General features: G+C 40.6%; 1 protein-coding gene and 1 long non-coding RNA gene across 2 annotated transcripts in view; one reads left to right on the forward strand and one right to left on the reverse strand.

Annotated features, from left to right (window-relative positions):
• Positions 1 to 3720: 3720 nt before the first annotated feature.
• The window catches only part of LOC121288176, a 31766-nt gene continuing 7588 nt past the window's right edge, over positions 3721 to 27898 (reverse strand). The window contains exon 3 of the long non-coding RNA XR_005945325.1: positions 3721 to 4117. This is a non-coding gene — a long non-coding RNA (uncharacterized LOC121288176). The remainder of the gene's footprint in view (positions 4118 to 27898) is intronic.
• LOC121288173 (putative beta-lactamase-like 1) lies at positions 9574 to 27845 on the forward strand. The gene is made up of 6 exons (XM_041206581.1): positions 9574 to 9688; positions 10424 to 10533; positions 15024 to 15181; positions 19331 to 19578; positions 20528 to 20633; positions 24323 to 27845. The coding sequence occupies exons 1-6, from the start codon at positions 9583 to 9585 to the stop codon at positions 25293 to 25295; spliced, it is 1701 nt and encodes a 566-aa protein (XP_041062515.1). The 5' UTR covers positions 9574 to 9582; the 3' UTR covers positions 25296 to 27845.

Here is a 27898-nt window from a genome sequence, read left to right on the forward strand (position 1 = left end):
GAGTGAAACTGCAGACCTCAATGTAAATTATATAATCTGGAAACCAGTGATGAACTTTGCCCTGAAAGACCTATTTTGAAATTTTAAAAAAGTTGACTTCAGTATACGGTAGGTTTATGTTCTGGTCTGTTTGTTTTAAAATCAATAAATTCTTTATCACAAATGAAACTAGAAATGCACCTGATCCCTTTTGTACCAGCTTTTTCTCCAATCTTCCTCCTCTTCATTATCGTCGTTATCCTTTTGAGTTTGCTCAGGAGGTGATGGGGAGCAGTGAAAGTTGGATAATTTTTAGATTAATGGAATATGGGTAGTGATGTTTTCCATGATCTGTGCTGAGAACTATCTTTTTTTACTAGAGACATGAAATAATTTGTTCATGGGGCAGCAAAAGAGACTAGTTTCAAGTTTGCTGATGAAACCAAATTAGTGACGTGGCAAATTGTGAAAGAGAATGCAGGAGGACATGGACAAATTAATGGACAACAACAGTAATTCAGTGCTGAGAAATGTATAGTTGTGTGTTTTAGAGGGAAAAAGTAAAAGATCTTTAAAAGAATGGAGGAATAGGGACTTTTTTTTAAAACTTATGCTCCAGATTTTAAAAAGTCATAAGCTTAATGGGATTTAGTAGTTTTTGTGTTAAATTTGGAAAAATATGGGCATCTTAGGCAAGAATTTTTGAACCATGGGAAAAGTACTGTAACAGTTCAGTACTTTAAAATTACAAATTATGGTTATAATTACATCAGGAAAAAATGGGAAATTTTAACTGGAACACCAATGAGCAGAGGACTTAATATGTAATCAAAATAATTAAAACTTGTTTTTTGCTGTTCAGTGAACTTTGTTTCTAAGCTATATCTCTGCAGTTTTCCCAGTCCATCTCTCAGGCAGATTTCTCTACACTGGCTGTGCTTCAGTCTCTTGTGCAGGTCAGTATGCCAGGTACTAATTCATAAGTAATTTTCGCTACTCTTATATTGTCCCAGGTCAGAGAGCACAGGTTAGATACTGAGTAAAGATTGATCTGCATGGTCCCATCAAGCTTGTTGCTGATTCTGTTTGTTCCAGGTGCTCACCTGTTTGATCTTGTAGGAAATGGCATGTTTTTGGAGTGACTATAAATGAGCCATTTCCTTTGCTGCCATCGCCTTGAATTTGGTTTCCTGTATCTTGAGATTGTAGTCATGGGAGTAGAGAAATGTCAGTGGTAATTCTTACCTGCTTCTATACTGTCACAGATCAAGCACTACAGGTTATTGTAAACTTCCACCAAACCGAGCTTGCCCTTTAGCCATGGCTTGGTTTAAGCACACCCGAGTCCAAAGGTTGCTTGCTTCAAATCCCACTACAGAAATCTAAGCACAAAATCTAGACTGACAGTCCAATACAGTGCTGAGGGAATGCTGTGCTAATGGAAGTACTTTCCTTTAAATGAGATGGTAAACCATGGCCCAGTCAGATGGATGTGAAAGTGTCCATGGCACCATTTCTTTGAGCAGGGCAGCTCTCCCTGGTATCCTGCCCAATATCTATCCCTCAACCAACATTGATTTAAAAAAAAACATCTGGTCATTATCACATTGCTGTTTGTGGGACTTTACTATGTGCAAATTGGCTGCTGCGTCTTGTGCATTACAATACCCATACTTCAAAAGTACTGTACTGAGTTGGCTGTAAAGAGCTTTGAAACTGATTTTGAGAAAGGTGCTATTTAAATACAAAGCTTCAGGTCTGCTGCAACATGCATTAGACAGAATAAACTTCAACTTTGCTGCCCTTTTAGTCATGCTTCAATCTCTGCCTTCTCACATGCTTTTGTTTGCTGCACCCACATTCTCTCGCTTTGCTGATGACACGCACGTGCTTTTCATTGCTTCTCTCACAAATGCCTGTTTGTCACATTCACATGCTCAGCTGCCATTAGCCCATTCCTCTGCCATTTTTTCCCAAGTAATTTCATACTTTTGCATTGTAACTGCTTTATCCTCAATTCTTTTGGATGCGATGTTAAATCAAAACCCTGGATGCACAAGATCCCATGTTACTATTTAAAGAGCAGAAGAGTTCTCCTATGTCTTAGTCAAAATTAATCCTTTACCAACATTATTAAGAGAGATTATTTGGTAATTGAAAGTTCTTTTTCCTTTGCTTCTAATTACTGAATGCAGTAAAGGCAGCAATGCCCCATTGGGGCATTGTACGTGGGCGCAGGCTTGTGGGAGGCTGAGCCCAGTTCGGTCCTTATTTGACTTTCATGTTCAATTTTCAGCAGAATCACGAACCTGATCAGGAACTTGTGTTCTTGCTGATTCTGCCTTTGCCTTAACCCAGAGGCACTGGCCACTTGTAGCCACCTGAATGTCACCCTGGCTGAAATCGTTTGACAGCGTAAACTGCGAATTACAATGGAGACCTTCCTAGCCTGTGTTGCCAATGGGCCATGGTTTGGGCATGGGAGAGGATGCATCAAAAGGAATGCTGAACATGTCATCTGTTCTTTGTGTAATAGATGTCAGCACACATTGTTGCATCAAGAATTTACCCTCCTTTTATAAGCTTTTTTCACCATAATATAGCTCCTTCAAATACAAAGTAACCTGATGCATCAATTTTTTATGTGCTGTTTGCTCCAATTGAACTTCTTCCATCACAGTAACTATTGTACCTGTAGATGGCACTGTAATAGAAGTCAATGTTACAGGTATTGAAAATCTTCACCCAGCTTGATGTCCCTCATACGTGCTACTTGATAGGAGTGATACGGCAAAAATATTTGCTGAATAGTTCTAACTTTCTCCCTGCCTTGTACCTGTAAGTGTCACTGTAACATGCAGTGCTAAATCTGTTATTTATCATAGCTTTGTGAGGTTGTAATGTTCTTTTTGAGGCTGCATGCTGATGTGCGTTATGTTTTCAGTAGCTGTGTGTCTATGAATGGGAAAGGACCCTGGAAGAATTTCAAGTAATGCCACTGGATCTCTTCACCTGAGCAGGTTAATTAAATATCTCATCCAAAGGACAGCAATGAGGAAGTTTCCTGACATTTCACTGCAGTGTCATCCTAGGTTATGTCCCAGGATTGGGAGTTGAACCCACAACCTCTGCCTTTGAGGTGAGAGTGCTACTACTGAGGCACAATGATACTCAAAAGATCCATGACCTTATGTCACCTGTTTTTTTGCATACCTGTAAGAGAATATTTCCACTTCTGCACTTCGCACAGGCAGATTTGCTTAGAGCAGGACGTTGCTGTTACCACGATTAGTAAATCAGCAACAAAAAGTTATCAATATTAGTTATGTAGACAAGGCAAATTTTGGGCTTGTTGGTAAACTGGTTTTGTAATTTCAAAATTATTTTCATAATTGAGTTAATTTTCCTTTAATGGCAAACATCATGATTTCTAAGTTCTGCCCAATGTTTACATCAGATGAGCTAATCATCTCCTGTGCCTAACTAATTAATGCTGTTGGACTCTTGGGGAAAATTGGGATCCTAGACAGTAATTCCAGAACTCAATTAACAGATTACTAATTGGTCCTAAATAACAGAACTGTAACCTCTTTGAATAGACCGCATACAATCTGAAGTAAGAATCCCTCAGTCTTGTGCCAATCTCCCAAGCCAATTCTCTCACCAACTGCAACCCAGATCTAGTTATGTCGCTAAAAATGCAAGTTACCAATGGAGAAAGTACTTGAACCAGAGACATAGTTAGATTAGATTTTGTCATCTCAACTGTACAAGTCATGTTGGAATTCACATTTGGATTGCACAAGGCACAAGAACTACAGCATATCACAAAGCATCTTAGTATTGCTACTAACAATGTGTTTTGTAACTTAATTACAAAAAATTTATTGCTGGGATTATTGCAATCATTAATTCATACTTAACGTTTAATAAAAATGTCTTTGTTGTCAGTTGCCTAACAAATACCCGTGCCATAGTTACTGGTGTCAGGTCGGGTGTTAAAGCTGCTATGCAAGGGCAGTAGATGGCATCAATGGGCAGTTGAGTAACCTAACCAGAAAGCCTCCTGAAAATGCCAGGGAAATCCCATTGAAATATGGATGAGCGAATCCTCAAATTAACAAACTGTATCCTCAGCCTGTAAAACATAATGCAGATGCAACATGAGTTAATGAAAGAAAAACCTTTGGTAATCCAAAACACAGTAGTTGGTGGGGTAGATAGAGAGAAACTATTTCCTCTGATGAGGGAATCCATAATGAGAAGCATAACCTGAAAAATAGAGCTAACCCTGTTTGGGGGTGATGTCAGGAAACACTTCTTCACACAATTTCTATTCCTTTGTGGATTTAGGCATTACTGGCAAGGCCACCATTCATTGCCCCTCCCTAAACTGAGTGGCATTCTAGACCATTTTACGTATACCATGCTAACACATCTCCATTTCCACTTTATGTAGCAGGTTCCTAAGGTTATGTGGCTTGAACAAGGAAGGAACAGAAAGATGAACCCTTGCACTAAAACCCACTCTGGTGCTTGTTTTTTTTCTAACATCACCTTTAAATCCCACTCTGTTATTTGGTCTTTCAGTCCCATTACTTTTTAAATCCCACTCTTTTGTTTGGTTTTAAACCCAATTGGTGTTTTATTTTCGAAACTGGCTTTGCTTTTATGTTACGTTGTGCGCTGTTGTTGATTTTTTTTTAAACCCCAATCTTGGATTTCCTTTTTAAAAGCACGGCTCTGGTGTATGTGTTTTAACTCCTGTTCTGGTGCTTGTCCCATTGTGACTATTTTTCAATCAGGTCCCTGGCCCCTTCTCTTTTTAGAACTCTAACTGCCCCTGCCATCTTAAACAAATCAAAACTTGCAAGCGATAACTTTTAAATTAAATTGAAAAATGCCAGAATCATGATATTCAAAATATTCTTACACTGTGCTGATAGATTGCTGTAACATTTTTGGTTAGGAAGACATCAGAATTTGCTGTTTGTTTCTTATAGTAATTGAGTGCCACAGACAAAATGCATGATTTCAGTTAAAACGTGTAATAACAGTAAAACAATATTTTACATTTTTTTTTCTCGAGAGATATCTAGGCAGGCCAACAGTGAATTAAATGGGAGGATTAAAGACTTTGCTTCCCACTTGTAGGTTTAAGACATAAACCCAGGGATTATGACGTCAGGAGAGGAGAAATTGAGTTGAGAGAGCAGAGTGCGTTGGTAATTCGCCATGATCTGAAACTGCCAGAGTCAATGCATTTACAGCCTTTCATTACAAATATCTGTGATATAAACCTAAATTCTACGACATTTTATTGAAGATACCTTCGTCTTGTCACAAGTAAGTCACAACATTGGGTGAGTTCCTGTTGATAGTGACAGGGGAAAATGTGAAAATAAACGTTATTTTCCTTTAACAAGTTAATACTTTTTAAAAATGCAGCAGATTGACATATTGGAAACTCCAGTCATTTGGACCTGAGCATTAAAGATATGGTAAGCTTTGATAAGAAATGTAGTTAAGTGTGATTACACAATGAGTTATGGAACTACAAAATAACAGAAGGTAATAGGTTGGTGAACAGTTGATGAATGTTCATGCTTTTAAGCAATTGTTTTTTTTAGAGCTATGCACATATTCACGATTCCTGAATTTAAAGCATGGCTTGTCCAGCTCTCCAGTATCAGCTCCTCTGTCGTTGGAGTGGAAGAGAGAAATAAAGCTTACACATTTTACAACACGTGTAAACCACTGACTTCTACATGAGCCATATGGTGGCAGATGTGAGTGGATGCTTAGTTTTATATCCAGTACTTACAATAGGTTTATTTACAGTGCTAATATTTGTAATACTTTTTTTAAAACACTTCCTGATTTACCTCATCTTGCTTTTATTCAGTGACCTGCATTATGTACCTTTGTCCTTCATCTTAGCTTCTTAATAATATTAATACTAGGTGAGAAGAATAGTATTACCGTTAATTGATGTTGCATTTGCTTTTAAAAAATAGTTGGAAATTTAATGCTGAAGCTTGGTCTAGTATGGAACAAGATTTGGTGAAATCTTTTCATTGCATTGGGCTAGCTCTGTTCAGCTGATGTTAATTGAATGGAGGATGGTCAGTGATATTGAAGCAGAAACAACATTAATTCCCAGTTTGAATCATCTTAGCCAGATGGTTTAAAAGAACTGGGAGTCTATATTTATGTTTCTCTAAAATGTGGGGGTTATTCAGTCAAGGTTTATAAAATGATGAAGGGAACAGATTGTTTTTGAGGAGACGGTTTGTTCCAATTAAATATGGAGGATCAGGGGTCACAATCTGATGTCATGCCATGTGAGACCAGAACTGGGCTAGATGCCAAAAGGTGGCTCTTTTCTTAGAGAACAGTGGATCTCTGGAACAGGTTCCCAGCTTATGTGGTGGATGCAATCTCATGGAATTCCTTTAAGCAAGAGCTGGGCCTGTTCCTGGCTGGGACAGAGATTGTCTTGTACCAAGAAAGGTGTTGCATGATATTAATCAGGGCGAGAGTGATTTTCTGGACCAGCTTCTATTTCCTACGAGAGTATTGTGCATCTTCCAAGAATTTGGATGGTTTTGGATGGGTTAAAGAATGTACATATTGTGATGCACAAGGCATTGCAGTTGTGTGGGATAGGCTGGATGGACCAGAGAGTCTTTTTCTGTCCATCGTTGTCTGTATGTTCACATATTCCGTTACACGCTGCTTAGCATGGCTACCTGCTGAAAGCTAGGTATCATCAGTGTGACTCAGAAGCGGGGGTCCTTTTACACACCTGGTGCAATACAAACATACGACCAAGGAACAGGTGTAGACCATTCAGCCCCTTGAGCCTGCTCTGCCATTTAATGAGATCATGGCTGATCTGATGGTAACCTGAAATCTACATTCTACCTGCCCCTGATAACCTATCGCCCCCTTGCTTATCAAGAATCTATCCACCTTAGCCTTAAAAACATTCAAAGACTCTGCTTCCTCCACCTTTTCAGGAAGAGACTTCCAAAGACTCACGACCCTCTGAGTGAAAAAAAAAATTGCCTCATCTCTGTTTTAAATGGGCGACCCCTTATTTTTGAACAATCACGCAATGATGCGGTAATGTCCACATAACAATCATTTATGAGTTTGAGTCAAATTAACCAAAAGAGTTAATTACAGAGCTTTGAAGTACACCAGATCCCTTCACTTTCCTGCCAATATCTATGTAGACAATAGTGAGACCCTGAGGTCATAACAAAGATTCCTTACATTGCACACTAGCTATTGGAATGTATCCAGATGCTGTCTTCTAGATGAGACGTTAAACCAAACTCCCATCTGCCCCCTCCCGTGGATGCAAGCAGTCCTGTGGCACCATTTCGAAGAGGAGCACAGAATTTATCTCCAGTGTTCTGACCAATATTTATCCCTCAATCAACATCACAAAAACAGGTTATCTTGTCATTATCACAGTGCCGTTTGTGGGAGCTTGCTGGCTGCTCTGTTTCCTACATTATAATCATAACTACACTGGTTGCAAAACACTTTGGAATGTCCAGTGGTCATGAAAAGTGGAATATAAATTCGTAATTTTTTTCCTATTGGATATATGCTACTACCAAACTGCGTCTTTGAGTAAGCGGTATTATTTTTGTAAGGCAGATGAAAGAACATTCAACCATATCATACAATGAAATAGATATTTCTCTACTCCTCAGTAAAAGAAATAACACAGACACCATTTGCTTTCTCACTAAACATAGACCTAAAATTGAAATTTGTTTAACATCACTGTAATCTAGCAATTCTCTCTTAAATGGCAAAGAAATTTTAGAACATATAACATTGCAATTGGCTGCAAGCTCCAAACAAGCTGTAAACTGGCTGAAAAAATTCTGTAATGGCTGCTCTGTGATCACTAAGCTATCTATTAAGGAGATCACCAGCTAATCAATAACAGAATTACCTGGAAAAACTCAGCAGGTCTGGCAGCATCGGCGGAGAAGAAAAGAGTTGACGTTTCGAGTCCTCATGACCCTTCAACAGATGCTGCCAGACCTGCTGAGTTTTTCCAGGTAATTTTGTTTTGGATTTCCAGCATCTGCAGTTTTTTGTTTTTTACCAGCTAATCATGTTCATGTGCCTTTCTGACAGGTCTGAAAGACAGTTCAGAGCTTTTTCTTCAATCTCTGACAAGGTCGCTTAGAATCATCTCTATCCCAAGCTATCCTCAAGCTAAAGAGTAGATCTCTTGTTACATTCGATCAAACAGCTATTTAATACTGAAAATAAGCAACCTTTGACAATGGAAAAAATGCTTGTGATTCAATACAATGGGCCTGGATTCACACTACATTTCTAAATGCTGCAAAAACGTTAAAAGGGTGTCAAAAACCAACACTTCCAGGAAGTAGGACATGCTTTCAGAACCCCTAGGAAATAAATTCTGTACCTAAAGAGCTCATTTTCTTGTTTCTAAATCCACTCCTGCAAAAATTTCACTTTTGTATACTTCGAATCATGACCTGTCCCACTACACTCCCATTGTAACTACTTCTTTTTGTGAGTCATGCATGAGGTTATTGGATTTCAGTTTTCACAAAAACAAAAATTTGAATTCTGGAATATGAAAGCATGAATGAAAACCATGAAATCCAATATAATAAAAAGGGTTTTTAACTTTTTCAGTCACCTTGAATGGATGGCCTCAGTGATTGCCCTTTATTCACTAATGTTTTAAACCTGTATATTGTTTATTAGGTTGTCAACTTTTCCAAGTTTGCAGGTTGACATATAGGAACATAGGAGGAGTAGGCCATTTGGCCCGTCAAGCCTGCCCCACCATTCAAAAAGATCATGGCTAATCATCTACCTCTACGCCATTTTCCCCCACTGTCCCCATTTTCCTTGATGTCATTAGTATCTAGAAATCTATTGACACTGAGGGAGCACTGCACTGAACATGCTCAGTGATTGAGCTTCCACAGCACCCTGGGGTAGAGATATACGAATCAATGTTATCATTAGACAAGCCTGAGCTGCAGTCTCTCATTCATTCATTTTTTGGGAAGCATTCCTTTCATTTCATTTGCCTAAGAATCATATGAAGCTATGCAATGTATGTTGCAAAAATAACATTAAAAATTGGTACTTTGAGAATTATCATTCTGTCAATTATTTTGATGTGGCATAGATTAGAATTAGCATACTGCAATATATGTGTATGCACATCCAAACTAAAGACAGGCTGATTTGACCTTTTGTAGTCATACACTGGTCCATGGTGTGTCAAGGGCATATAACATGTTGACCCTCATGATTCTGTTTTTCTGCCACAGGGCAATCTTGGGCAGCCTCTAGAGTTTGTTCTGTTTGTGCAATGAGGCTAAAGACTGCTGTGAACTTTTTAACCTGTCAGTAGCAACTAGTTCTGCAAAGCAAGTACCCTTTCAGATTATAGCAGTTTCCTTTAGGATTCAGAAATAGTAGGAATGTAGTAGCCAGTGATCGAGGACACAGGCCATCAGCTTATAATGTGTTCTTGATTTGCAGCAGTGCGCTGTTGGGCAAGGTGTGAAGAAAGGCCTCATTATGGATTTGAAATGGCCACATCTTGGAATGGCTTTCTTTATAATTGTCTCCATCACCATGACTTGCTGTTTTGTGTGGCAGTACAAACTTCCAAAGAAAGACAGCGGTAAGTGCAAGAATGTTTGTCATTACGTGGAACTGAGGGTTGCTATTGTCATTAGTGCTGCTACAAAGAAAAAAGACTTGCATTTATGTAGTGCCTTTCACAACCTCAGGATGTCTTTGCAGCCTATGTGAACTGCTTTCAAAGTGTAATCACTGTTGCAATGTAGGAGATGTGGCAACCTAGCTCCTGCAGAGAGCAATAACCAGTTAACCTGTTTCAGTGATGCTGATTGAGGGATAAATATTAACCAGGACACTTGGGAGAACTGCTCTTCTTCGGAGTGGGATCTTCTACACTCACCTGAGGGCTGACCGGGTCTTGGTTTAACATCTCATCCAATCGTGCAGGGCAGTGCTCCCTCAGTACTGCACTGGAGTGTCAGCCTGGGTTTTTGTGCTCAAGTCACATGAGTGCGACTGTGACCCCATCACTTTCTGACCCAGAAGTGAGAATTCCATCAACGGGGCCACGGCTGATGAGCATCATTAGTTACCAATTTCCTGCTCCCAGTTGTCTCAGATAGAAAGCCTAGGTAACCTCTGGCTATTTTTCCTGCTGCTACCTCCATTTGCTCTTCTTCACTTGTGAGCTGTCCTTCACCACTGCTCCATGCTGAAGCTCATTACTAAACTGAATCAAGTATTACGTTTGCTGCTCAGTTGACCATGTTATTTCCTATGAATTTGAATTCTTCAAATGAATTTCCTTGCTGGGTTATGTTTCTGTTTATTTCAGATGAATTTAGCTTGTCCAATGAGCCTAAACCAGTTCAGATATGCCCCAGGCATCCCAAGCCTGTGACATTGGTGCACCCTGTGCCGATTCTAAAAGAAGCTCTTGAAAAGGTTAGTAACTGAAATATTAATGTTAACGTTTCGAGTCCGAATGACCCTTCGACAGAACTGTGGGCATTCGGACCTGAAACGTTAACTGTGTTCCTCTCCGCAGATGCTGCCAGACCTGCTGAGTTTTTCCAGGTACTTTTGTTTTAGTTTTGGATTTCCAGCATCCGCAGTTCTTTGCTTTTATTTTAAAATATTAATGTGCCTGTTATTAAAAGCAATTGGAAAATCTAGAATTCAGGGTAACGTTCTTGTCAAATTAGAATTTTACACTAACTGCTCATCTTTGGGAAGGTACTCATTTCCAGGCAGGTTGAAGGGATTCCTAGTTCTGTTGAAGGGTCATGAGGACTCGAAACGTCAACTCTTTTCTTCTCCGCCGATGCTGCCAGACCTGCTGAGTTTTTCCAGGTAATTCTGTTTTTGTTTAGGTTGAAGGGATTGTTGGAAAGAAGCAAAAATAGTGGAAAATGTTTGTACAATAATGGAACCCAAAATGACATTTTCCAATGAAAAATTGTTTGAATTAGATGGAGATTTCTTCAATGTGGCAAGAGAAAAACCTCAGAATTGTAAAAAAAAAACATTAGAAATTGTTGCCTTGAGAATTGTCCTTCTGTCAATTACTTGGATGCGGCATAGGTTAGAATTAGGGCACTGCAATGAATGCTACTGATGTGAATCAGCACATTCTTTTTTCTTCAGGTGGAGCTGGTGGGCGAGTAGGTTTTTTTTCTTCAAAATATATCTGCTCCTAGGACATGGGCAGCACCAGCAGGGCAGAAGTTCTGGCCCATCCCTTGTTCCTTGAGGGCATCAAGATTTAACTTAAGCCTGAAGGAAATGAATCATTTGGGCTTTCACAATCCAGCAGCTTTCATAATCATGTTTATTCTGGTGCCAACCCACACATTACAAAATGTATGAACACAGTTTCATGACTTGTTACTATGGGATCGCTAGTCCAGTATCATGACCACTAGTCCAGTGAACAGCATTTTCTACAGGGACAATCAGAATCATATATAAAATGCCTTGGTCTATCTACTCCTTTACTCCTGCAAAATTTTACTGTTAAGTGTGCGTTTCTTCTTAATATTCCTCCCAAAATATATTAACTCACATCTTTCCACATCAAATTTAATCCAATATTTATATGCCCAGTGAACTAACCTGTTTCAGTCTTCCAAAAATCAACCATACTATTTTTGTCTTCTGCAAATTTTAATATCCCATGCTCAAGCCATGAGGTGTGGGTGTCACTAGCCAGGCTAGCATTTATTACCTATCCCTAATTGCCCTTGAGAAGGTGGTGGTGAAGGTGATGGTGAACTGTCTTCTTGAACAGCTGTAGTCCAATGTAGAGCAGTACACCCAGAGTGCTGTTGGGAATTTCAGGATTTTGACCCAGTTCCAAGTCAACATGGTGTATGGCTTGATAAAAACAAAAAAACTGCGGATGCTGGAAATCCAAAACAAAAACAGAGTTACCTGGAAAAACTCAGCAGGTCTGGCAGCATCGGCGGAGAAGAAAAGAGTTGACGTTTCGAGTCCTCATGACCCTTCAACACAACTGCTCTGTTCTGTTGAAGGGTCATGAGGACTTGAAACGTCAACTCTTTTCTTCTCCGCCGATGCTGCCAGACCTGCTGAGTTTTTCCAGGTAAATCTGTTTTTGTTTTGGTATATGGCTTGGACAGGAACTTGCAGGAGGTGGTGTTCCCCATGCATCAGCTGCCCTGTCCTTCTAGGTGGTAGAGGTCACTGGTTTGGAAGGTGCTGTTGAAGGATGCTTGGTGAGCTGCTGCAGTGCATCTTGTAGATGGTAAACACTGCTGCCACTGTAAGTCGGTGGTGGAGGGGGTGAATGTTTAAGGTGGTGGCTGGGGGGCTAATCAAGCAGGTTCCTTTGTCTTGGATGGCATCAAGCTTCTTGAGTGCTTTTGGAGTTGTACTCATCCGGGCAAGTAGAGAGTATTCCGTCAAACTCCTGACTTGTGCCTTGCATGTGGTGGATAGCTTTTGGGGATTCAGGAGGTGAGTTAGTCACCACAGAATTCCCAGATTCTGACCTGCCCTCATAGCCATACTATTTATATGGTTGGTTCAGTTCAGTTTCTGGTCAATGGTAACCCCCAGGATGTTGATGGTGGGAGATTCAGCGATGTTAATGCCATTGACCGTCAAGGGACAATGATTAGATTCTCTATTGTTGGAGATGGTCATTGCCTGGCACTTGTGTGGCACGAATGTTACTTGCCACTTATTAGCCCAAGCCAGATATTGTTGCATATGGACACGTACTGCTTTATTATCATCAGTGCAAATGGTGCTGAACTTTGTGCAATCATCAGTGACTTCTGACTTTAAGATGGAGGGAAGGTCGTTGTTGAACCAGCTGAAGTTGGTTGGGCCTAGGACATTACCCCGAGGAACTCCTCCAGTGATGTACTGGGACTGAGGAGATTGACCTCCAACAGTCACAACCATTTTTTTTTGTGCTAGGTATGACTCTGATGAGTGGAGAGTTTTCCCCCTGATTCCCATTGACTCCTGTTTTGCTAGGGCTCCTTGATGCCACACTCAGTCAAATACTGCCTTGGTGTCAAGGGCAGTCACTCTCACCTCATCTCCTGAGTTCAGCTGTTTTAACCAAGGCTGTAATGAGATCAGGAGCTGAATGTCCATGTTGGAACCCAAATGAGCGACAGTGAGCAGGTTATTGCTGAGTATGTGCTGCTTGCCAAACCTTCCCATTGACTTAATATCATGCCAACATATTGGGTTTACTTTCCCTTCATTTTTGCCTGAAGTTTGTTGTCATCTAGCCCCCATCCCTTGCCATACAGCCTTTGGTAAGGGGTCAGAAAGTTTTCAGATCTATTTTGAAACTTTATAAAGACTGGAACAATATTTGGCTGTCTATTCAGTCTCTACATAGGCATGTCCCTTTAAATTTGAGGTGTTCATGAGGTTCGTTGCTGCTGCAAAGAACTTGTACCAATTATTCATATGACTCAGACCCACAGAATTGCCTACAGTCAGCACAGTGTGTTTTTCCTTGGCTCAGATGTTTTTGGGAGCACAAGATTGGGGCTATTTGTGAATGGTATAGAACTGTAATATTGCTGTTATATTGCCAATGACATGAAGCTATGTGAAGTAATTACAAATAAAATACAAGATTTATTAAGTATTAGGGTTGATATATGGCAGGTTGACATTAATCTGGATAATGCAGATAAAAGCAAATGTAAGTGTAATGTGAAAGGATTCTGATTTCAGTTAGGTTAATGGAACTTCGCGATTGAGTTAAAAAGTCTCTACTGGCAAAGGCTGATAAATAAAAGGATTGGGGAATATTCATAAATCATTGCTTGAAAGCATTTAGTCAGTGGAAATCATGAAAGAATCTGGTTAGAAAGGATTCAGTGAAAGGCAACCAGGAGGAAAGAATACTGAGGGGAAATATGATATAAGTCTTTGAAATAATGAACAGTAAACATTTAGCAGACATCTTGCTTATACTATGCTTTGACTTCAATGGAAATAAAAATGGATGAAGCATAAAACAGGCTGCCAACTCACTATAACACATATGACACTTTTGGACAAAGTCAAGATCTACCCCATCCACTCAGGAGTTATCATATTTCTCATTACACGTTCACACCAAAATTATGGGTATAATCTTACATTGCCCCCCCCCCGCACCCCCGCCAATAGGTTTGTAGGTAGGGAAAGGGTGGCCTTAAAACTTTTTGGATGGCCCAACCCACCAGCTTTCCACAAGCCTCAACCTCTCTGCAGTTTTATGCTAGGCCAGCCTGTTCATCTATGCCCCAATTTAGGCCCTTAAATGGCCAATTATTTACCACTTACGGGCCATTTGTTTCACACCCAAACTAAATTTTTAGGTTTTCGGGAGGAGTTCAGAGGCAGGGGGGGAAACTCGAAAACTAAACCTGCTCAGTCCTCAGGCATGAAGGGGTGTGTGGGGGATCGCCTCCATCCGCAGCCTCCTTTTAATGTTGGGCGCCCCAATGGCCCCTGAAGGTGCTTCCCCCCGCCCGACCTTGGCCTCTCCACTAACACCCCCTCCCACCCCACAGGGCCTCACCTCTCCACCCAGCCCTGAGACCCCACACTTACCTGACCCCAGACTCCTAGGATTTAGATTCTGGGGACTGGTTGTAGCTCTAGTCCTGTCCACTGCATATTCTGGTGCTGCTGGGACTAGGGATCTACCAGCCAAACAGATTGGCTGGTAGCTCTCAGAGGTGGGGCTTCCTCTGAATGAGGGGTAGAAGTCTCACCTGCAGCCAGTTAACACTTGTTGGAGAGTTAAATGGCCGTGGGGCAGGCAGTATTGGCAGGAATGTGCTCACTGCTGACTTCTCCGATGACAGGAAGGGAAACCCCGCCATCCTAAATACTCTTTTTGTCTTTGAGTATTCAGAAATAATAGTTAGACAACTAATTGTCTTTTACAGGTTGACTTTCTGTTACGCCATCAAATACACACAATGAGTCTGCCATCCATTTCAGCCATTGTAATATATAATGATACTGTGCTGTGGACTGGAAATTTTGGGAAAAGAAATGCATCTGACGAGTTTTCACCCCCGCCAAATGAATATACTATTTACAGGTAACTTTACAAATCTTATTGGACGCCTTAGACCAGTCCTACTTTCCAGATTAAATGATTCAGTGAATAATTCCATATTGCTTATGTAAGGCACTTTTTCCTGTGGCTACGCCATGTGACGTTTATTTACAAAAGATTTTATTTCGTAGGAAGATTTAGATGGAGGCCCTTCAGCCCATTGATTTTACAGTTATCATATTACAGTACAAGCTACATCTTAAATGAGAGTGACAAAGTTTAAACCATCCTTCTTGACAATGCTGTGCAGATGTTGATTACTTCCTTTGTAAAAGTCATGCTTCCAGACATTAATCCAAAACTTGCCCTTCAGAATTCTGAACCTGTGCTCTCTTATCCTATATCCTTATTTATGTCCTATTGTCTGGATTTACTGTCTCTGTTTTAATTATCTGATATACAGTACTTGTTTCAGCTTTGATTCTGCTGGTTTGTTTCTACCCAAGTGGTCCACATTCTTTCTGTTTCTCTGTCTAAATGTATTGAACTTCATTTGCCATTGATCATTTGAAGCTTGTACTCTGTTGAGCTCCTGAGCTGAAACTGCACCCTAGCCTGGCATTATCTGTGAGTTTAGCTCACTTGAATTGACACATCACATCCTGGTCATTTTGGTATACCAAAGAGGAAATCGCAACAAAATTCCCTGGGGAACCACAGGGTATTGACCTGGCAAGTGGTATTGACCTGGAACTTGTTGCCTCTGAAGGTGGTGGAAGCAGAAATAATCAATGATTTCAAAATGAAATTGGATGGGCACTTGAGGGAAATAAAATTGTAGGGATATGGGGATAGAGCAAGGGAATGGGACAGACTGGATTACTGTACAGTATCTCCTTCCATTTTGATCCACTTTGCCTTGCAGTTCCCCCCCAACCCCACCCCCCACTTCATTCTCTTTCGGCAGTACTTATCTATATTTACTGTACGATTTCCACTGTGCATAATTTATAAAGAAATGTTCTCTTTGGAACAAAGGAGATTGAGGAGTGATTTGACGGAGGTGTACAAAACTATGACAGGTTTAGATAAGGTGGATAAAGAAAAGCTGTTCCCATTAGTTGATGGTACAAAGACAAAGGGACACAGCTTTAAGATTTTGGGCAAGAGATTTGAGCGGATTTGCAGAAAAACGATTTTTCACAGCAAGTGGTATTGACCTGGAACTTGTTGCCTCTGAAGGTGGTGGAAGCAGAAATAATCAATGATTTCAAAATGAAATTGGATGGGCACTTGAGGGAAATAAAATTGTAGGGATATGGGGATAGAGCAAGGGAATGGGACAGACTGGATTACTGTACAGAGAGTTGACATAAACTTGATGGGCTGAATGGCCTCCTTCTGTGCCATAATGACTCTGTGATGTGGCAAAGTTTTTCTTTTTCCTTCTTTTCATTATCCTCCTTTCTTTCCTGCTCCCTCTATGACCAGGACCTGTTTTCATCATAAGGTGCTTTTTCAGACTATTACGCACTCTGACTCATGCAGTGATGAGCAATATTATTCCCCGAGGTGCTCTAATTGCATTCACAATGTTACTGAATAATATTTATTACACTAAGTACAGTAGTCTTCTGTTTCCTGCATGAGCATTTACTACTGGTAAATGAAGGTGAAAAATCTGAAAATGTTTGCAGCAATCACAATGATAATTCTGATGAGTTACTCTAGGATGATACTTGGATGTCACAGCTGCAGACAAAAGGGCTAACTGAAGCCATGGTGTAACTGCTGAATTTTGCATTGATTTAAGGACTTGCATCTGTAAAACACACATTTATCAAAGTTATCTTGAAGCATTTCATATGCAGCCAATTACTTTGAAATGCTGTGACTTTACAAAAGCAAACATTTCTATTTATTTATATTTTCCAATCACTTATGTAATATTCACTCACATCTTTCACCACCTCAGAATGTCCCAAAATCTTTTGAAGTGTAGTTAGTGCTGGTCAAGACACCAGGAGAACTCCCCTGGTCACCTTTGAATAGTGCCATGAGATTTTTTACGTCTATCTGAGAGGACAGATGGGAAATTAAGCCTCACACCAGAAACCTGAGTGCATAATCGACGAGATTTCAGTACTGAAGTGCTATGTTTTGTATTAGACATTAAGCTGAAGCCCTCTCAGACGGAGGTAAATGACCCCATGGCATTATTTGAAGGAGAGTAGGGGAGTTCTCCTGGCCAACATTTACTCCACAACTGACCAGAACAGATTATCATGTCATTGCTGTTTATGGAAACTGCCATGTGCAAACTGGCTGCCGCACTTCCTTCCATTACAGCAGTCACTACACTTCAAGAATAATTATTCGACTATAAGACACTTTAGGACATCCTAAAGGCCACGAAAGGTGCTGTATAAATGCAAGTTCTTTCCTTTTCTCCTTCAAATGTAATACTCAAAAGTGTTTGACAGAATATCTGATGGAGCAAGCCAATGGTAGAAGTTGACTATTACTGAGAAGCAAGTTTTTATATTCTCTGTGGAGTGCTTGCAGAAAGTGGTATCCTTTGATATCAGACTGTCCTGAACTGTAAATGGATTTCATTTCAATAGAACAATTTTTTAAAACAAAATCAGCAGCATCTTTAGTGCAAGGGACTTTTTAGGCTGGAAGATATTTGAAAATGTGACTGGAATGAGAATTTGTAACTGATCATAACAGCCTCTGTCAAGTATTTTTACGGGTTTGAATTCTGGAAATGATTCAAATGAACAGAGATTGGATAGGTTGGGGTTGTTATCCTTGGAGCAGCGAAGGCTGAGGGGGAACCTAATTGTGGTATACAAAATTATGAGGGGCATAGGTAGGAAGAAACTTTTCCCTTTAGTGGAGGGGTCAATAACAAGGTAAGGGGCAGGCGGTTTAGAGGGGATTTGAGGAAAAATGTTTTCACCCAGAGTGGGGGGATATCAGGAACTCACTGCCTGAAAGGGTGGTAGAAGCAGGAACCCTCACAACATTTAAGAAGCATTTAGATGAACATTTAAAATGCCATAGCATACAAGGCTATGGGTCAAGTGCTGGAAAATGGGATTAGAGTAGATAGGCGCTTGATGACTGGCGCAGATACAATGGGCTGAAGGGCCTCTTTTTGTGTTGTAAGCCCTATGACACTACAAGACCTGGAGATGGTTGCTTGACCAGGAGCATAAGATTCTGAAGCAGTTAGGTGAATGAACAGTTCACTCTCCCACATTACAACTGTTGGGGTCTCAGCAACTGCATCAGAGACATTGAATATGTGTCCACAACTCCAAGTTCCAGGAAGGACATCAGATTAACCCCCCAGAGGGTGAGACCTGGTGTACTCCACTATAGTGCAGAATGGCGCAGTATGAATAAAAAATAAGCAACTGCTGGTCTAGGCATTGGGCCAGATGTCACTTTCGTAGGCCAAGTCCAACTGAGGAGACATGAAACTGTGGAACATGCAAAGGTATATGATAACAATCCTAAGATTGGTGTTAATAAATGATCCACCAAAGGTACATGTGATAGTGTGTACACCCTTCTACTGGTAAAAGCACAAGTGAGCCAAGACAACTGGAGAGTAAGCCATCCTAGGCTCATGGTTTCACTGGGTTAGTTGGTGAAGGACTAATCAGGATACCACTTGTGATTGGGAATGAAAGTAGGAGCAGCTAGACCTGTACCATTTCTGCTGAGAAATCATATGAACAATGGGCATGTTGTGGCTAATTTGGTTATAAAAGAGAGACCGAGGGCCAGGCATAGGCTGTGGTGTCAATACAGTGTGGAAAAGAGTGGTAATCTAAATACTGTGGGTTCCTTGAACAGTCAGAGGTCACTGAGAATGGTACATGTTAACCATGATGGACGGCACATCTGGATATCCAGATGCAGTAGTTCTTGTGCTCATAGATGCAGATACCATAGCCAATATATTATTAGAGATGTTTGCTTAGCTCATGTCCAAATTAGAAGCAAACCTTTTTCCTCCTCATTCAAAGAAAAATGTGGAGCAGCAACGGTTAATTCAACTACTTTCATTGTTAAAAGATGTACTCATTAGATTCCTCCTTAATACTAGTAAATGTGTAAAGCACTGTGATATCAAATTCAATGAAAATCTCAGTAAATAAAATTCTCTTATTTCAGGATTGCGAGCATTTCCAAGATATTCCCTGCGATAATGCTGTACAAACTCTGGCAGGAAGGAAAAATTACATCTCTGGATGACCCACTGACAAAATACGTCAAAAACTTTACAGTTAAAAACCCACTGGGAAACACAAAAGAACGAGAACATATACATGAGGCAAAAGGCCTGGTATTTCGTGAGAGAGGGGAAGCCGCTACAAGAGTATCATCTGTGACATTGAAACGGATGGCCAGCCAGCTGTCGGGTAAGGAAAGCATTTCACAAAATATACCCTTGAACAAAATGCTGCTTTAACTGATACAGTAAATATTGCCTAGTTAATCTTCAAACGTAAGTGTTAAATCAAGAAATAGAGTTAACATGGAGTACGTCAAAAAACAAGCCCAGTGCACACCTTAGCTACTTATAAGCAGATGTCATATATTTACACCTGTAAAGAGTTTTACGAGTCAGAGAATATATTGGAAATTTGGCATGAATTTCAGAGAGTCCCATCCTGTGAAGTATGCTAACCTATGGGCCCAACTTTGCCGCGTGCTCTCTCTTGGTGAACTACATACCTTAAAGAATTTAGACAGTACCGCAAAACAAAAAATTATTGAACCATCCTCTGCAAACATGCCAAGACATAAACGTCGATTAAGCTCGTAAATAGTTTCAAAAGAGCTGGCACAACACCAAAAAACTGGCACATGAAAAACAGACTTCAGTAAAGGTCTATGACCCTACCTACTGTTCCAAGGCATCTGATGCATCCAGTGGAAGACTGTGAAACAGCCAAATAAATTTGGCCCCGTAATACTTAATTATGTAAAGAAATATGGTTGACTCTTAATTGCCCTCCGAAATGGCCATTCAGCTGCATCATGCTGATACAGAAAAAAATACTGGGTGTACCTATATCATCCAACTGCAGCGGTTCAAGAAGGCAGCTCACCACCATCTTTTCAAGGGCAATTAGGTATGGGCGATAAATGCCAGCCACGCCCACATCCCAAGAATGAATGAAAAATATCAAGTTTGTTCTTAAATAAAATTGGTTTCTTTACTTGTCACCTTTTTAAATCCTCCAGTTTCGTGATCAGGATTAATGTACCTAAAGATTTTTGATGGCGTTCCATTTGTGATTACTCCTAAGAACTTGTTGGCTTTGGATACAGAGATATTTAAATCCCATATGAAATAATTTTCAGGGCTACCCAGGCGACTCAGGTCAACAAGTCTGCTCTGGGATGGGGATACCGAAATGGCACTGAATCTTCTGCAGGACGATTTACTTGTTGCGGATCCTGGCACAAGGTTTGAGTTCCACTTTTATGCCATCCTCCAGCACTGACAAAAAAAAGTAGTCTGAAATTTTCAACTTTGCAAAGAATTGATGACCAATTAGAATTTATGGGTGTTCCTAGATTTTTAAAAATAAAATTACACCTAATGAACCATCCTTATCTGGTTAAGTATTCCAATATTTCTTGAATCTATGTAAATAGTTGATGTAGCCGTTAATGAGAGTAGCACAACAGCTCTGGCTTCAACCCACCTTAAATAAAACAGCCGGATGAATCTCTCATCTTGCTGCAATGACAAGTAAGGGCACTTTTAATCTGGTTTTCATCACAGGCAACCGTACAAAAATTGCTTCAAAATATATCTGACTGGGATTTTACTGCTACTATAACTAATCTGCAAGGCTCCAGTGTGATTATACTGACAGACAAATATCCAGCGAGTGTGAGGTGGAACGTGTGTTATGTTTTTACAGTGGGAGTTGCATCTCAGACAGGAGTCCTGGTGCACTTATGGATTGATATTGCAACAAACCCACATCCGAGACAATCTGAGTCAAAGCAGAGGGTACATTACAATAATCGGTGTTATTAGTGCTCTTTGTCTGAAGAAATTTTCTACGCTCGACTGCCAGTTACTGTGCACCATTCAGCATTATGTGCAATGACTCATCTTACAGTAACAGAGCAACACCTGAGCAATGTTGTGAGATCACACTTGCAGCTCGCGGCCACAACATTAACCCATGCACTTGGGGGAACCGGTGACAGAATTTTGTGCATCAGTTTACTTAGTAGGTCCAATTTTACAATGTGATTTTGGGGGCCTGAGCATGTGTGAGCTTCATAATCAGTGTCACTTCGCTGGGTATATGACTGCTAAGTAAGACCAGTTTAGTCAAGCTTCATAAAGCTAGGCTGTGGTTTTGCATTTAAAGTTTCACTTTTTCGGCTGAGAACACTTTGGTATTTCTGCACATAGTTCTGCCTTTTTCTTCAAGCTTTACTTTGGCTGGGTTACATTCACATGTACAGTGCCACAAACCCACTGCAATACGAGTCTTGCCTAAGGCAGTTGAGAGCACAAAACTGGCTGTATCAATTCATATTGTTCCATAACTTGGACAAGGAAGATCACTTCATAAGCAGACATTATCTGCAGGTGTAAAGACGACTTAACCTTATGGCTCCAGTGAGATTTATACAGCCTGAGTGAACGTACTTGGGACATCTTGGAAGCCACTCACTATTATTGTCTCCAAACAATTCCCCAAGACCAAACATCCAGTTGTCATTGCATCCGTGTTGGAGCACAAACCAGTCTTTGTGCGGGACGTGTAGGGGTCTGGCGGTGGGGAGGGGGCAGTACCTGGTGCAGGTGGTTGGCAGCAGATGAAGATGTTCCTGGAGCTGTCACTTGTTCTGTATGGATGATTTTTTTCTGTGTGTGTTCTTTCTTCCCTGATCGCAGAGATTGGCTGATAGACTTTACATTCCATCATGACCCCAGCTATCAGCTGTGAATCCTGAAAGAGCCTGTGCAGTCACTCTACATATGTGTAACGCACTGCCAATATTCTTGTTTTCATGAGAGGACCCTCCCACCCGAAACATAATCTGCAGGCTCAGTACCATCGGACTACGTTACCACTGTTGCCTTCTCAGACTGTCCGATGCCCTGTGCACCATCAGAGCAAAACCTCCATCTAAAGAGTCTCCATCTCTGGGTAGGTTCCTCAGGGCTAGTGATGACAGTGAGAAGGTGAATGATGAACTGGATGATGATGTAGTGATATATCCAGAAGTTGAACACTGTGCTACTGCTTCTTCTTTCTTGTTCCCCTCCTCTTTCTCCACTTTGCTGCCTTGCATCTTGAATGCGAATACAAGGCGATAGCTTAGAAAGTGTGCTGGACGATGTCAAAAAGTGCTTTTCATAGCGAAATGAACAAGAAGAGTCTCCTTGCAAGAGGCTTGGCTGTGCTTCCACTATTGAGCAGAGAAATGAGGCAGAAGGTGTAGGACACAAGGCCCCACACTTCTCCAACAGCCAGAGTATGGGTTGAGTGACCTCCCCCCCCTCCAACCCCCCTCCCCCAACACGAGCTATTGGCCCTCTTGCTCTTGAGAGACCTGGATGCCCCCAACCCTCACCTCCCTGTCTCTGCCCCATGCCCCAGTCTGACTCTGGAAATATGAGCAATCTTCTCCTGAGAGAAGAGTGTAAACAATGTGGGTGAGACAAAATCCGATTCAGTGCATGCAGCCAGCATTCAAATTGAAGGATAGGATTTGGAAGGAACTAAGAACAAAGGGATGTCTGTGAGTGAAGTTACCTACACAGGTCACCTGGGTGAAGTACGAATGGTGTGTTAATCAGCCCTGTAAGATAATGGGCGAACCCCATGAGGACAATTAGTGTTGTAAGAAAATGCATTCAGGGCAGGGCAGATTGGGACTGTTGAGGACTTCATTGTTTGTGATGTAGTTCTGATGGTCTGATTCATAATGGAAGCACTCCAGCAAGATGCATTTGTTTTCTGTACCTACAATTCTGACCCATACAAGAGAGTGGCGGTGACAACTGCTCTGTATACTTGAATTTTGATAGAGACATATAGTGAATGATTTCACCAGACTTGCTTCAAGAGGCAGCCAAAGGAGATGTTGGCTTTGGACGGTTGATTATCCCTGTTGACAGCGGTATCATTTGCGATAATGCCACCTAGATAGGTAAACTGTTCTGCTACATTGAGGTTGCTGGTGTCAATGCTGATTTGCAGTGGATTGTAATTTCTTGGGGGCCACAGCTGGTACAGCTCTCCTGCTTTCTTTAGGCTAATTGTAGACCAAAGGCATTTGCTGCCTCAGAGAAACAGCTTACAATCAGCTGCATTGCCTCTTCTCTGCAAACTACAAGATCTTTGCCTATGAAGAATCTGCCATCATCACCTTGAGGACAAGGAGTGATGTATCCTCATATCACCCTCTGTAAACCTAGCTGCCCTAGGTTCTGATCCTGGTGGTGCTGCTTCTACTGCCACTAATCCCTTTAGAGTCTCTGCCCCCGCTCCTGTTCTTGGTGTCGTGGCTGATGGTGGTTACCTCTCTGTTCTGCCCAGCAATATTTAAATTAGTTGATTTTGGTGTTTCTGATGGGTCCTGCCATGAGCCAGTTGGTGGTTACAAGCTGCATTCTGTGGTACTTTGAGCAGTGGATCACAACATTTAAGAAGTATTTAGATGAGCACTTGAAACGCCATAGCATACATGGCAATGGGCCAAGTGCTAGAAAATGGGATTAGAATAGTTAGGGGCTTGATGGCCAGCATGGACATGATGGGGTAGGGCCTGTTTCTGCCATAACCCATGAATTTGTTACTGAGGAATAAAAATTGTTTGGCTTTCAGGAACAATTTAAGAAAATTGGGGAGACCTGGTGATCATATTATATAATCAGTAACAAATGTATAAATAAACAACTCCCATTTTAAATGTAGATTTAGGATTTCAGAATATCAAAAAAAGGCACATGAAAATCACAACAGAAAAGGCATGTAGACATATGTTATATTGTTAGTAAGCAGATGCTGCATTACTTTGATTTTATTTGATGTGTTTATGTAAAGAAACAAATATGTAAAATCAATCACAAGAAGTGTTGTAATAACTGAATGACAATTACTATTCTGTCTTTCTTAGATGCCATTACAGTAATTTGGCATTTTCCCTCCTGGCTCACGTTCTAGCCAAAAAAGTTGCTGGGTCAGAGTATCAGCACTGGATTACTGAGAATATTTTAACGAAAATAGGAATGGAGCACACTGGATTTGAGTTTACACACTCAGTCCGTTCCCAGCTAGCTGTCGGTGTTTACAGCAATGGTCAACCAGCGCAGCTATATGACCTTGGTTGGTACCGACCCTCTGGCCAAATGTATTCAACCACTGCGGACCTGGCTAAATTGGCTATGGTGCTTTTGGGAGCTGTTCACAGACATCTTCTGCAGCCTGACACCATTAAAATGATGCTCACTCCAGTATTCAGGTGCTCCGAGGATTACTTTGCTAGCAAAACAGGAACGCCATGGGAAATTGATGAACTGTTTGGATATGACATCATTAAAAAAGAAGGTGACTTGGATGGTTACTCAGCTACGTTCTCCTTGGTCCCTAAACTTAAACTGGGATTCATTATTTTGATGTCAGGTGCCCGACCCCAAGAGAAGGACTTGACTACAGGTGTTTATAATTATCTAATACCTGCAATGGAGTCTGCATTTCGACAAAGCAACAGGGTTCTTTCTCCACCTCCCCGCTCTAAGCCTTATGTCGGTTACTACACGTTTGCAAACTTGACCTTTTACGAGATAAAGAAGGACAAGAATGGAGTATTAGTGATGCAGCAATTTGGCCCTCATATTGAAAAGTTGATACCCGAGAGATACAGGACTATCAAGCTATGTTATTTAGAAGAGAGGGTGTTTCAAATTGTATTTGAAAAAGAATACCCATGTGTCTTGAAATTCAGCACAGCTTCAGTGTCACTTGAAGCTCAAGATGGACAACTGTTTAATTTCTTTCAGTTCAATAGGAAAGGCCTATCTACTGGTTTTGATGCTCCGGGTCTTAATACATACAATATCCTCCGCATAAACCAAAAACCGAAATTTTGAGAATTGACAAACAGATTGTTGGAGCTGAAAGCAAAATGCTGCAGATGCTGTAAATCTGAAATAAAAACAAAAAGTGCTAGTAACACTCAGCAGGTCTGGCAGCATCTGTAGAGAGAGAGAAACGGGGTTAACGTTTCGAGTCCGTATGACTCTCCTTCAGATTGTGGAGCTATTTTAGGAACATTTAAAAAGCTACTTTTTATAGAGTTAAGAACCTTAGAAGTTCTGGAACAAGGAAAAGGCCAATTGGTCAATCAAATCTTCTCCTTGCAGAGACCATCTATGATTACACTCTCATGAGCTACCACCAAAAGTTGATCCCTACTTAATGGAACACTATGGCTGGGAATTTCCTTGGAGATGCTCCCACTCCCCTGGCGTGATCCCTGGTTACGACTTGGGGATGGAACAGCAGCAACTCTGAAGAAACACGGGTTGGGAATTTCCTTAGTTTCCTCCTCAAAAAATGCTGTTAAAGTTTCAATAACCTTCAAGCATCCTTCTCAAACAGCCATCAATCTGGTTTGCTTTTCAATGAGTCACTTGGTGCAGAATCAACTACCATCTCTGGGAGTCTGTTGGAAGCAGACAGCGAATGAACACTCCCAATAAGCATACCCTTTCTTTTTGTGCTTTTCTCTTAATGTTATTTTGTTCTGCGAGATAGTTCAGGATACATGGTAAAATAGTGAAGCTTGATTTTAAATACCGGTCCTTTGTGTATCTTTGAATAAATGAGAATCCAGTTGTGCTGCTGCTCCTTCTTGTAACGGTCAGCACATTTTCATTCTAATCATCAGACTAACAGTAATTTCCTTCAGTACTTCACAAGCAGCAAGCAACTTTGCTGTATATATCTTAGCAACACACTAATATAGAAATGGTTTGAGCAAGAGATCATTGTCTGCTGATCTAGCCTCCCCTTCCAAACCTCCAGTCAGACTTAGTTACTGTGATTCTATAACTAATTATCCTGCATCCTGATTGCTAACTAGAATTCACATTTGCAAATCAAGGTTTGGTTTAACATCGAACCAGGTGGTGAACAACTGGTCTCCTTGATGAATACACAGTGGAAGGGACAGGAAAATCCATCATCAATGTCAACAGGAATTCATCCAATTATTCTTTAAGCCCGACATGGTTTACTGTTCAGCTCTGCTAGTAAGCCTGCCTAAATTTCTACCACTCTCCTACTAAAAGTAACGTGGCCTAACTTCTTTTGATACCTTTAACATTAAATTGTGTTCCCTAATCCCTAATTTCTGTGCTTGACAGCAGAAGTTTTACAGTTCTAATTTCTTTGTATCCTTGGAAATTTTAAGGACTTTATCAAGTCCTCACACATTCTCCTCTCTGCAGGAGAGTAAAAACATCAAATAGCCAATTTTCCTCACAGGACTGGCTCTCTAAGTTCAGAAATCAATCCTCCCTCTGGATTTCCTCTAATAACTCTATATCTTTTGCACGATATGGAGACCAAAACTGAATAAAGTACTTCAGATGAAATCCCACCAAGCATATATAAAACAGTCTGCACTATCCAAACATTTTACTTGATATCTTTACTGCCTGCGCATACTGAATTGAGGATTTTAACAGCCTAAATTTTAAAAATGAACTTGTATTTATATAGCGCCTTTCACATCCTCAGAATATTACAGCCGATTAAGTAATCAGATATGTAGCCACTGTTATAATGTAATCACAATCCACAAAACCTATACTGGTTTCCTACTCCATTACCTCAAATATATTAGTGTTAAATATGTAGTTCTACACTGTTTTTCTGCTTAGTCATAACTTTACATTTTTCTCTATTAAGCTCCATTTTCCATCTCTTCTGTCCATTGATCCAACTTGTCCAGCTCCCTTTTAATATCAAACAGAGGTTTTCATCATTGACCATTGTGCACAGTTCAGTGTTGTTTGCAACCATGGATAACTTGGAAATGCCCGCTTTTCTCAGTCGCTTATATAAAAGTTACAAACAACTCCCTACACGCCACTACTCTACTGTCCACTCTCCAACCATGCACCAATCCAGCCTAATAATTAACCCATGACTTTGGACATTGTCTGCTATGTAAAATGCTGTCCAATAGTTGCAGGTAAAGAATTAACAGCTGGTGGGAATGTGAATTAGAACGGCATTCACCTTCTGTAGCAATACATAATTGCGTGGTGTGTCAGCCTTTTCACCTGAACACATTTTGCAGTGTTGTTTGCTGCTACAAAATGATTAATGGACCCCCTCTGTGTTGCTTTTGCTAAGCAAAAGTGGAGATTTTGCAGGATATTGAAATGGTGCTGAAAGTAGTCAGAGATTTGGTGAAACATTTCAAAACTCCACAGTCCACATTTTCCAACCCTGCTAATCAACAAGGTCTAAAATTACGAATGTTTGTCTGACCAACCAGAACCAGGACTCAACGGTGAAGACTAGATGGTGATTTTACAATACTATGCTGGACACACAATGCCACTTCAGACACATTGTTCTTAACACTGTTATTTCATTCTCCAATGTGGTTATGCCATCTTTAGTGTTTGTAGGACTGTACTAATTTATGTCAATAAATAAAATTGATTAAAACTTGTGG

The sequence above is a fragment of the Carcharodon carcharias genome, chromosome 15 (assembly GCF_017639515.1).
Source record: "Carcharodon carcharias isolate sCarCar2 chromosome 15, sCarCar2.pri, whole genome shotgun sequence".
Lineage (NCBI taxonomy): Eukaryota > Metazoa > Chordata > Chondrichthyes > Lamniformes > Lamnidae > Carcharodon > Carcharodon carcharias.